The sequence below is a fragment of the Mustela erminea genome, chromosome X, assembly GCF_009829155.1.
Source record: "Mustela erminea isolate mMusErm1 chromosome X, mMusErm1.Pri, whole genome shotgun sequence".
In the NCBI taxonomy this organism is placed as follows: Eukaryota; Metazoa; Chordata; class Mammalia; order Carnivora; family Mustelidae; genus Mustela; species Mustela erminea.
In genome coordinates this window covers 43,191,382-43,203,964 of record NC_045635.1, presented here as the reverse complement: position 1 = coordinate 43,203,964, position 12,583 = coordinate 43,191,382, and the positions used below count along the sequence as shown (strand labels likewise).

The 12,583-nt window shown below is 44.0% G+C and overlaps 1 protein-coding gene across 2 annotated transcripts in view; it reads right to left on the bottom strand.

Moving 5' to 3' along the window:
- Positions 1-10,683, bottom strand: part of CLCN5 (chloride voltage-gated channel 5) — a 157,198-nt gene extending 146,515 nt beyond the window's left edge. For both annotated transcript variants that reach the window (XM_032329511.1, XM_032329515.1), the window contains exons 1-3: positions 10,592-10,683; positions 9,854-9,970; positions 8,130-8,286 (exon numbers count right to left, since the gene is read on the bottom strand). In XM_032329511.1, the coding sequence (XP_032185402.1) occupies positions 8,130-8,145 (16 nt within the window). In that variant the 5' untranslated portion in view covers positions 8,146-8,286; positions 9,854-9,970; positions 10,592-10,683. The remainder of the gene's footprint in view (positions 1-8,129; positions 8,287-9,853; positions 9,971-10,591) is intronic.
- Positions 10,684-12,583: the final 1,900 nt, after the last annotated feature.

Genomic DNA, 12,583 nt, shown 5'->3' with positions numbered 1-12,583 from the left:
GCAGGGAGCCTGCTTCCTCCTCTCTCTCTCTCTCTCTCAAACACTCTACTTGCCTCTCTGCCTACTTGTGATCTCTCTCTGTCCAATAAATAAAATCTTTAAAAAAAAATCCCTTGAAGACTAAGTTGATGTTTTTTTCTGCTACAATTATAATACAATCAGAACAGCTACAACAGGTGAGTGTTTAATGATTCTCACTCTTGTACATGACCACGAAAAGCAAATATTGTCATATCCTTTTTGCACGTTTTAATAGTAAAGGTGAGTGCTTAACAAGTGGCCAGCAGTGTGCCAAGGTTCTAGATGTATTACCTCATCTCACCCTCCCAATCCTCTTATGAGTAGGTATGATTATTCTAAACCCATTTTACAGATGAGGAAGGTGAAACACGAAGAGATAAAATAACTTGCCCACAGCTAGCAGTGACAGCCAATATACAAACCCAGGGAGTCTGTCTCCTGAGGCTACCCTTGACCCGCTGATGAGACAAGCGAAGCTTTCAGAGTTTGGTAACTTCGGCCACCACCTGGCAGCACTGGGTTCAGATTCGGATGTATCAGATTCCAGGGCCCATGCTCCTTCCACAGCCGTCTGCTTGAGAAGGAATGGCTGGCTCTTAGAGAAATATTTTCTGGGAGATTATTTTTGCTTACCCCCCATCTAACCCCCCCCCCTTTTCTGCCCCGCTAAGGACCTGTAGGAGGTGAGAGTGAAGAGAGACTGAAGAACCCTTCTCTTGGACCTGCCACAGGTGAAACACTCTGCCAGATAAAGAGAAAAAGGGGCAGTTTGCTCTGTGTCCTTACTCCTGCCCTAACAACGCGACTTTTGTTTGAGAGTTGTGTAGATACTTATGTTTTGGTCAACAGGCAGGAACAGATGGCTTCTCGCAGATGATGGTGGTCCAACTCTCAAGCCACACAGCGATCCTGATTTCACACTGAAGCTCTGTCATCAATCCACTAACTGCTTTGTGATGCTCCCCCAGCCTCCATGTGTTAGCTAAATCACCAGAGTGTTTACAAATATACACTGTGATGTGCTAAGAAAAAAAAAATCTGTGAGGTCAAAACATACTTCCTTTAGATCGGGAGTTTCTCATTGCTACTATCTGTTTTACTACAGTTTTCCTCTGCCTTATGTTCATGCTTACCCTGACATATTTTGCTACCTCATCTTATTATGTAATCCCACGTCAGATGAACGGTAATTTCCCAATTTTTGCACAATCTCCCTGCCTGTCCCCACTCTCACTCCCAAAAGAGTTTCTGGAATCAATAGGAGAGACGGCTAAAAATCACAAGAGTACTTGAGGAAGTACTAGTAGCAAAAAAACTGCTCTGACCAAAGGCTTGGGGGTCTTGGGTTCTTTTTTTTTTTTAATGTTGGGGGAGGGCATAGAGTGCCTGAAGAAATTGTCCAGAAGCCCACACAATTCACTCCTCATTCGTGACGCTATTGCTGTATATTGCATTTTCAAATAAGTTATTTTTTTAATTTTATTTATTTATTTGACAGAGATCACAGGTAGACAGAGAGGCAGGTAGAGAGAGAAGAAGGGAAGCAGGCTCCCTGCTGAGCAGAGAGCCCGATGCGGGACTCAATCCCAGGACCCTGGGATCATGACCAGAGCCAAAGGGAAAGGCTTTAACCCACTGAGCCAGCCAGGTGCCCACTTATTTTTTTATTATAAAAGTAATACATACTCATTGTATAAAATCTGGAAAATAAAAGACCGAACAAGAGGGGAAAAAAGTGCATCCTACTACCTGGAGATAGCCACTTTAACAACTTTGGTTCCTTCCATTCCATATTTATCATTACATTCACAGGTGTGTATGTAACATGTGAACACACAGAAATACATATAATCTCACACTTAAATTAAAAAGACAGAAATGGAATAGTACCATATTTTTTCACTGTATCATGAAGATTTTTCTCAGCATAAGTCTTGATATTTAATGGCCAGATGTTTTACTATGTGTACCTGCCATAATTTACTCACATTCCCCTACTATGGAAACTATGTCTTCAGTTTTTCACTATTATAAATATGACAGTATGTAAAGTTGTGCAAATTTATCAGAGATTTCCTTCAGAAGTTACACTTTTTTAAAAAAATTATCAAGGAATCCATATTATTTACAGAAAAATTGGAAGATACAAATAAGCAAAAACAACTGTCAAATAAGCAAAAAAAAAGTCAACTGTAATTTCTTTTTTAATACTTTTGTGTACATCCCCTCAGATTTTTCTTTATATCATACGCACATAGACACAAACACATATATTAAAATGGGGTCATACTGGGCGCCTGGGTGGCTCAGTGGGTTAAGCCTCTGCCTTCAGCTCAGGACATGACCTCAGGATCCTGGAATCGAGCCCCACATTGGGCTCTCCGCTCAGCGGGGAGCCTGCTTCCCCCTCTGTCTCTCTGCCTGCCTCTCTGCCTATGATCTCTCTCTCTAATAAATAAATACAATCTTATAAAAATGGGGTCATATTATTAAGAAATAATAGTTACTAATAATAGTTACCATGTATTGACCACTACCACATGCCAGCCACTGTGATTTCCTCATATTCCCACCACCCACCCTCTCTGTGTTAGCTCCACCATTCCCAAACTTGTCTACACACTGAAGTCCCGAAGGCTGCATCCAGTCCCCAAAGATTATGGCTTTTAATCAGCTGGGTGAGACCTGCACCTGGGAGGGTTTAAGAGCTCCCCAGGTGATCATAGTGGGTGTACGAGTTGGGAACTATTGGGTTCACTACAATTTTTTCCCTTTCTTACTAACAACATCACCCAGCTGATAAAGCTGGGATTTCAACCCATCTCTAAGCCCAGAGCCCAGACTTTTTTTTTAAGATCTATTTATTTATTTGTCAGAGAGAGAGAGAAAGAGAGAGAGCAAGCATTAGGGGGAGCAGCAGGCAGAGGGAGAAGCAAGCTCCCCAATGAGCAAGGAGCCTGATATGGGACTCAATCCCAGGACCCCAGGATCATGACCTGAGCAGAAGGCAAACGCCCAGCCAACTGAGCCACCCAGGCGTCTCAACATTTTTTTCTTTTCTTCTTTCTTTTTTTTTTTTTTTTTGAGTATGGTTGACGCACATGTTAGATTAGTTTCAGGTGTACAATACAGTGAGCCCACAAGTCTATCCCTTATGCTGTGCTTCACCTCAAGTATAGCTCTCATCTGTCACCACGCAACTGTCACCACACAATGGTCACCACACAACTGTCACCATGCAATGGTCTGTTACTATACCACTGACTATATTCCCTATGCTGTGCCTTTCATCCCCGGAGCCAAGACTTTTAACTATGGATAATCTGGGATCTGCTTCCCCCACCACCACTCACATAACATCACACTATGGACCTATGTTCTATGTTAATAAGGAGAACTCAACATTATCCTTTTTGGTAACTATAGTATTCCACTGCATCGCTCTCTCAGAATGCAAACATTACCAATTTTTCCCCACTTCAAAAATGGCGCAATGAATATCCTTATTGACATACCTTTGTGCACATCCTTAATTACTTCCTTGGGATAAATTCCCCCCCCCCAAAAAAACAATGCTGGGTCAAAAGGTAAATATGGTTTTTAAAGCTTCTGATAAACACTGCCAAACTCATGTTCCCACTAGAAGTGTATCAGAATGCCTGCTTCCTCATGTCCTTGCCAGCACTGAGTTGTGTCATTCCTTTTTAATTTTTGCAAATTATATTGGAGAAAGTGGTATGCCATCCTAAATCTCCTTTGACTACCAATGAGAACATTTTTCACATTAATGGGCCATTTAGATTTCTTCTTTTATGTATTTTCCTATTCCCATCCTTTGCTAGTCGAACACTTATGTTTTTCTTATTGCTCTGTAAGTCTTTATGTATTAAGAATAATGAGTCTTGCTGCAATTGCTTCCAGTTTTTTCATTAACTGTATGGTTTTTGGAGGAACTTTTAAATTTTCATATAGTTGATTATATTGTTTTATTCATTATTTTACCTTTAATATTATGCATACAAATATCTTCCCTACCCCACAATTATATGTTCTCCTATATTTCTGAGTTCCATTACCATCTCTTTTTTTTAAAAAGTTTTAATTCTTTAATGTAGCCGTTCCCAAACAGAATTACTGAGGAGAATTGCTTACAGAGGTTTGTTGTTTGTTTGTTTTTTTAAATGCTCAGGTCCCAAGACTGAACCACAATTTAGGGGCCTAAGACCTGAGCAGGCACCTTTCTAAAAGCACTATGGACAATTCTGAGGCACTCCCTCCTAAAAAGAAACACTATTTTCATCTTCTAAATTTATATTGGTGTCATTTTTTCCAAATTACTTTGGGACATTTGTTCAATAAATCATTTCGTGAATTTGAAATGTTCCCTTTATCCTAGTTGGCAAGCTCCATGAAAGCAGAGACCGTACCCGTTTTACTAACCACAGCACCTCCAGGGCTCAGCACAGTGCCTGGTGCAAGCTGGTGCCTAATGACAACCAAATAAATAATACCCGACCACACATCTTCAACCTCATGCCACCCCAAACTGGCTAGTCCTGTTGTCAATAATTCTTGACCATTAGACCAAGAAAACTGATGGTATTGATGATGACCCTGAGTTACCAAAAATATTAAATTTGGCCCTGTAGACTCTGTTTAAAGGAGCCAGGAAATGTGTTAGTGGGCTTCATCGAATGAAGTCAATAATGCCGGCCATGTTTAAGAGGTATGGGAATTCTGATAAAATTCTCCAAGGAAGGGTGCCCCTGGGTGTCTCAGTGAGTTAAAGCCTCTGCCATCGGCTCAGGTCATGATCCCAGGGTCCTGGGATCAAGCCCCGCAACCAAGCCCTCTGCTCAGAAGGGAGCCTGCTTCCCCTCGCCCTCTCTGCCTGCCTCTCTACCTACTTGTGATCTCTGTCAAATAAATAAATAAAAATCTTTTAAAAAAGAAAAAATTTTCTCCAAGGAGGAGCTAGACAACATTGACCCCAGAGGCTGAGACCTGGCTTCCTCTGGCTCTTAGAGTTCCTCAACTAGCTCTAGAAACTGACTCAGAGCTTCCTTGAGCTGAGAACAGACCGACACATTCCCTCTTCTGTGAGCCCATGGAAAGAAAATTGGAATAGGGAACCAGAACACCTGGGTTTTAGTCCTGTCACCACTATCAACCTGTCTGAGTATGGGCATATCACTTAACCTCTGGAGTTGGGCTAGATGTTTTCTAAGGATGCTTTAGAGGTTTTCTAAGAATTGAAACCTCTACTTAAAGACCCAAACAGATGACCACAGGGCAGGGCTTCCAAGGACAACCTGAAACTCCCTCCACAGAACAGGGCCTCGGGCCCACCTCAGGCTAGAGCAAAATAATAGTGACAACAATAGCAGTAGTCATATAAGTAGTAGCCATAGTAAAATGGTTGTAACAACAGCAGCTACTGCTAAATTTTAATGACCACTTACTATATGCTGGGCAATATTGTGTCTTACTACTAAGAATAAAGGCATACACTTAACACGGCACTTACGAAGTCCTAAGTGCTTTACGTAGATTAATCTTCAAAATGACCCTATAAGATGAGTTCTATTATTATTCTCATTTTACAAAGGCGGAAACTGAGGAAATCTGAGAAACAGAGAGGTTAAGGGACTTGCCCAAGGTCTCACAGCTATCATGTGATAGAACCAGCAGAAGCGAACCTAAAACCGTATTTTTAACCACACAGCCAGCCACACTATCATTATACTACACTTGTCAGTTCAGAGGTTGCACAACAACAAAGAATAAGTCACAATTATAGGGAATACTCCCCTCTTCACTAATGGTAGAAAAATTTGGTTTTACTCCAATGTCATTTTAAGCAGATCCAGTTTCAGGGCTGAGAGAGCAAAATACATTATTTATTAAGAAAATGGGCCATTTTATTAAGAACTGGCACCCATTAAAATGTTTTTATTAGAAAATAAATAAATCATTAACTACTAACGACGTTTCCCATTAAACAGAGAAAAAAACACAAACTCTTTCTGCGTCATTCTGAACAAAACTTTAGATCCCCACCTGCACCAACTTCAGTTCTCTACTGAATCATGGACCTGACAGCCCACAGGTGTCCCAAGCAAAAGAGGCCACACCAAAGTCAGTACTCTAACTTCCCATCATCCCCATGCCCTTGTGACCTCCTCCCATGGTCAGCTCTGTGGCTGGCATCACCAGTCCCAAACACCCTAACTGGGTGTCAGCCTGGGCTGTCCCCCAGCCACATCCAGTCACAGGACAGTTCTAGAATTCATCCCGTGGCTCTCTGTCCCTGCTGCCCCTGCTTCTGCTCAGACCACCACCTCCTTCCCTCAACTACTCTACCAGAAACCTTCCAACCGGTTCTTGGCTTGCTTTCTCTCTAGCTCCAACTTCACCTTAACACTGCTGCCAAAGTAATCTTTCTAAAACAAAATCTGATTATGTTACTTCCCTGTTTAGAATCTTTGTCTCCTGGATAAAGTGTAAAATCCTTCCTAGAACATACAAGGTTCTTTATTATCTGGCCTCCGACTACCTTCCCAGCTTCATCCGAGGTCGTGGCCCACACATCTCACACAAGGCAAATGGAGTAACTTGGAAGTTCCCAAACAGTGCTTCTCTGTCCTGCCCAGAATGCAATTCTCTCATTTGCCCATCTGTCAAACTCCCACTCATTTTTTTCAGATCAGCTCAAAATTCAAAATTCGGCATGCTTTTCTCTAGGCTTCCGTCACATTTTGCACCTCTCCCTATTCCGACACGTAATTCAACCTAACCCAATTATTTGTTTAGATGTCACTCTTTCCCATAAGACAAGGAGCCCTCTAGGTCTCTGTTCTACGCATCTCTGTACCATGCTTGTTGAATAAAAGAACGTATCGGGATTTGAACAGGAATTTCCAAACTGCTCCTGATCAGCATCCACTGTGTTCGTCAAAGCAAAGCAATACAGGCCAAATCCCATTTCTTTTTTCTTTTTTTTAAGATTTTATTTATTTGTCCGAGAGAAAGTATGAGGAAACAAGCAGGGAGAAGGGCAGGCAGATGGAGAAGCAGACTCCCTGCTGAGCAAGGAACCTGATGTGGGGCTCAATCCCACATGACCTGAGCTAAAGGCAGATGCTTAACCAACTGAGCCTCCCAGGCATCCCCAAATCCCATTTCAATAAACATTTTCAAACCGACAATCCTTGTACATCAAAACTATGTTACATTTGTGTGCCTTCACACCTGAAGGCATAACCAGCAGGAGACAGTTTTAACAGATACTTCAGAGAACCAACAAACCTACCTGTTGAAAATTTATAGCTATTCAAGTTCTTGCATATTCTGCTCCAACTAAGTGGTCCTTAACCTTTTATGGGTCATAGACCAGTTTGGGCAGCATTTGTCTATCATTTCTTAAACCCACATGCCCTTTGGAGAAACATAAAAACCCCACATACCCCCAGAAATGCTGATATAGTCTCCCAAATGAACAGTCCTCATCCCCACCAAAAATAAAAAATAACTTCGTATGTGGTAGGAATTCTCAGGTTCACAAGAGATGTAAACCCATCAGGCAAGATATCCCTGAGTTTTGCTCTTGGGTAGTTCACATTGTTAAAATAGGAATTTTCCTTGTATCACCAAATATAAACATTATAACAGTAAATATGCTTTAAAGTCTTTATGGGGAAGAGGAAGCCAGAGAGGTGCTGACATCTGTCTCCCCCACTATCGGAACCTTATGATAGGAATTTGCCGGAAACAAATGAAAAACACAAATATGAAAAAAAAATCCTCTGTTTCCTCACATATAACACCCCACAAGCACATGTTCAAACGAAGGGAGTTCTTTGAAATGCTTCTGGCATTACATTTTCCAGCTTACTTCCCTCTCCCTACCCCTCCACCCCTACCTTAAAATTCATTAAACTTCTAGCTAGCAGCAACTTCTTTTAAATTAATATCCTTTGTCCTTGTGGAGACAAAGGGTTAAATTAAAGAAACAGCTGGCTGCCTGCCACTGGCTTGGGGGGTTGGGTTGGGATGGAGGACAGAGGAGGAAGAAAAACCAGTCAGAGAAATAAGTGCTGATCTCTTACCCTGCCACATGGCCATCTTGATCCTGTCCTCTCCCACGTTGGGGGTCACACACTCAGTTTCCCAAATTCCTCCAGTTTTATAAGGAGGCTTGAATGGGATGTAGATGGAACAGCAGCTGCGTGGCCTTGTTTCCTGCAAGCAGCTCACGCCCTGAACCTGAAAATGTGAACAGAAAAATGAATACCTAAATGGAAAAAAAAAAACATTTCAAATCCTTAAAAGTTACCTCCTGTCCCTCTTTGAACCTCTCTTTCGAGGATATGCACACAGGAGCAATGTCAAGTTTCTCCCAGCAAGGTATCGCCTTAAAAAGACAGATTGGGGGGGGGGGGGAGTGGCACCTGGGTGGCTCAGTGGGTTAAAGCCTCTGCCTTCAGCTCAGGTCATGATCCCAGGGTCCTGGGACCAAGCCGAGCCCTGCAATGGGCTCTCTGCTCAGGGGGGAACCTGCTTCCCCCTCTCTCTCCGCCTACTTGTGATCTCTGTCAAATAAATAAATAAAATCTTTAAAACAAAAAAAGAACAGGAAGATCTAGAGTCAGTTACTATGGACACTGAGTGCTGTCCAAGTCTGCACGAAACACTGGATCTTCAGTAAATGGGTTTCAGAATCTCAAAGGATGGGTGGTTGAGTGAGATAACCACTAAATGTTCTTTCCTACTCTGAAGTTCCACAGTGTAGGGAATGAAGAACCAATGCCCTCACCTACCCACCCCCCAACACCAACTTTACATTAAAAAATTAGTAGAAAGGAAAACAAATTTTGTAATACTTCAAGTTTTAGAACAGTCCCTGTATCAGGATGGAAAAGAAAGGAAGCATAATAAAGAAAAGAGCAATGCCCTTTGGGTCATGGTTCTTCCTCTGTGCTTCGTTATACTTTCCCACACTTTGCCAATGTCCTATAGGAAGCATATACTTCTTTCATATTCAGGGGAAAGAAGAACCAAAGACAAAAAAAAGTAAAAACAGAATGCTAATTTAAGTACAACCAAATTAATTCAGCTAATTCCTGAATTTACAGCGTCCAAGTCAGTCTTAGGGACAACACAATTTTCAAGGATAGGAAAGGAGCTAGGAATGAGAAGGAGGCGAAGAAGTATCTACTTCATTTAATTCAGAGGCTTAATATATTAAACAAAGTGCTGGCCACTTAAGTTCCTAATTAATAAACTGGTCTTCCTTATTTAGCATACAAGCCATCTGCTTTGTCTAAGAAAAAGTCCTCACCTTTTTGGAGTTGGTCAACATGAAATTACATTTTGCGATTTCCATCGCTTAGACCAGCAACACCTCCACCCTCGAAGTGAAAATGGTAACACACATACACTAAAGACTAATATGAACTTGAGAATCATCATTTTGGTCTTTCTTAATGACTTTTTTTTTTTTTAAGGACAAGAGTGTCAATGTGTACACAGTCCCAAAAGCACCCATAGAGAAAAAACAATGCTTTAGATAAGGAAAGGTTCGCAAAGTCCAAGAAAACTTAGGAACTCAGAAGTCCAATGATGAATTCACCAGGAAAAAAGCGCTCTGATGACTTATCTGGAACCTGGGACAGTTTGTTTTGGTTTGTCTTCCCACCCCACCCCCCTTATTTCGTGTACAGTTAAGTAGTGGTCCGCGCCTCGTGGGACCAGGCGAAATTTAACATCTCTGAAGTTAAACCCGGGTAGTTGCTAATAAATGTATGAAGATGACTGTAAAGCAGATTCTTACTGGATTTTTACGCTCCACGGTTGTCGATTTCCCTCACTTATTCAGGGTAGCTTACACTGACGTTATCTCACGGGCACACGGACAACTTCGCTTGGCACTCCAGGAAACTGATTTGCTCTGAAATATTAAGAAAGGTAAACGTGCATCAGCGTGAAGGTAAAGCTTTCCCCTTCGCAGTGAAGGCGCTCCAGCGCAAGCCTAGAAAGCCTGGAGAGAACAAGCTACCCGCGTGAATGGGGGGGGGGGGAGGAAAACTCGCAGCACCGACTTTTCTGAGAGCCCAGAGTCCACTTCGCAAAGACCCACACAAACCTGCGAGTCCAGAGCAGGAGGAAGAAGAACGGGGCCTCGACAGAGCTTCACCAACCAAAACCACTCTGCCCCAGTCCTGGAAAGGGGACGCCTTGCAGCCAGCCTCCCCCCCATTCAAAAGCGGGACGGGCTTGGCGCCGCTCCGCGAGAAAACTTCACTGGGACAGCGCAGGGACCCTGGCTCGCAGAATAGGGCAGGGCTCGCGGGAAGATGCCGCCCTGCACTGGCTAGAACTAGCCGGTCTGACTCCTCCGAGTGCCAGGCGGCGGCGGCCGGGCAAGGGGAACCCCCATCTCCGGGGGGCCGAGCCAGCGGAGGAACGCTTCCCCCGTGTCGCTGCTCTCTGGAGGTGCTCCGCGAGCCGGCCGGGGGGCCAGCGGCCCACGAAGGACCTGTTGGGAAAGCGACAGCCTATCTGTCTTTACCTGTCGCCGAGGTCGGGGGCGGCGGAGCCCGTGTCGACCGCCGGCCGGCCGAGCGCTCAGACGGCTCTGGCGTCCAGGACACCAAGCTGAGCTAGCGCCCCACGTAGCCGGCAGAGCTTCATTCACAGCCCAGCCGGGAGGAGGGGGAGCGGAGCGGGCGCGCAGCTCATGTGACAGGCGCCTCGCAAGTGTCGGCCAAGCAGAGCCAAGGTCTGCGCGTGCGCGCCCCGGCCGGCCTTCTCCCGGCACCTCGGCCCAGCCCGGGCTGGGGGTGAGGCGAGCAGGGGAGGCGGCCGGGCGGAGAAGGCGGCGAAGGAGGAGTTTCCGCATGCGCAGCCGCGGTAGGTCGGCCCCGCTTGCTGCCATATTTAATGAGGACTGGGCGGGTCCTTAACTCAGTGCAGGGCGTGCCAATTGCGCTTGAAGAAGAAACGCTCCTTTATGTTTCACCGTTTCCAGCCTGGGCTACGGTTCTTTGGGGTTTTGTCCTTAGAATGGAACTGTTTATCCTGAACTTCTGGTCCACGGAACAGCTAGTAGTAATCTAATACTAATTACATTAGCTCACATATTTGGAGCCTCTAATTATGTGCCAGGCACTGCTCTAAGCCCTTAACTCATTTTCATCTCATTTAATGCCCGCAATAACCGCACTGGGGTACGTACTATTATTCTCCACTTTTATTCATGAGAAAACGGAGGCACAAAAAGATTAAGTAACTTGCCTGAGCTCACATAAGAGGAGTAAGAATAATGATGGACTATAGTGATGCTCTTAACAATCAACTGGATCTTCATTGCAACATTGGATAATCTACACAGCGGTTTTCAAGGAGGCTCAGAAAAAGCAAAAATCAGGACGCCAGGGTGGCTCAGTCGGTTGCGCCGCTGCCTTCAGCTGGGGTCATGATCCCAGAGTCCTGGAATCGAGTCCCACATCAGGCTCCTTGCTTGGCGGAGAGCCTGCTTCTCTCTCCGCCTTTGCCTGCCTGTGCGCGCTGTCTCTCTCTGACAAATAAATAAAATCTTAAAAAAAACAGAAAAGAAAAAGCAAAAATCACAGGCCTCACTTAAGTGGCAGAACTGAGCATCCAAGCCAGGTCTACCTAGGATTGTAAGAAACAGCCCCTCATTGTACAGAAAAGAAAATAGGCCAGAGGAGTGCATTGGCTTTTTAAGGTGATCCTGCTAGTTAGTTATCAGCAGAACTGAGATCGGAATCCATATAATCAATCCAGGTAATCTAAAAGTCAGGCTTTTTGACCACTGCATTGAAGAAGACCACCCACAAGAGAAACCATGGGGGCACTTCAGCAAACAAAGAAAAGCAGTCACTACAGAATTTGAGGGAATGGTGGAGTTTAGATAGATTTTAAATGAAGGATTGTTTTGGGGAAGTGGGAAGCAGGACTGTGTGAAGGGGTCAACATCAGGTCTGGACTGTGAAACGAACCCAGAGGACTGTTTCCTTGGAAACCACCAAGTAAAAATAGATGTGGAATGTTGTGTCCAGATACCCCTTATCCAGAGCTCTACACCTGGATAGGAAATCAAGGCTGCCTCTTCGGGTCTAAGAACCTTATGTCCTCCAGACAAATGTGGGATGTTTTATTCTCGTTGGTATGATTTCAAACAACAAAGTCTCTGATAGTCTGTGATTGTAGAGAACAAATTTTCTTGCTGAATAAAGAAAAGGCGGTGGTCACTCAAAGGGGGTTGTTATCAGTTTACAGCTGCACGTGTCTTTGGGAGAAATATTGTTCCCTATAAAATCTGCAGCTGGCTTTATCTGTGTCTGTTACTCCAGCCTGATGAATAGCCAGATTTTAGTTTTCTTGGTCCAAGCTAATTTTGTAGCATTTAGTCCCTGCCTTCAGGCACCCACAGTCTAACAGGTGGGTGGGTGGGTGCGTGGGAGATACCCATAAGTAACTAGAAAGAATCCAGGGAAAGTTATGCTGAGTCCTCTGATAAAGGTAAATCCAAGTGGAG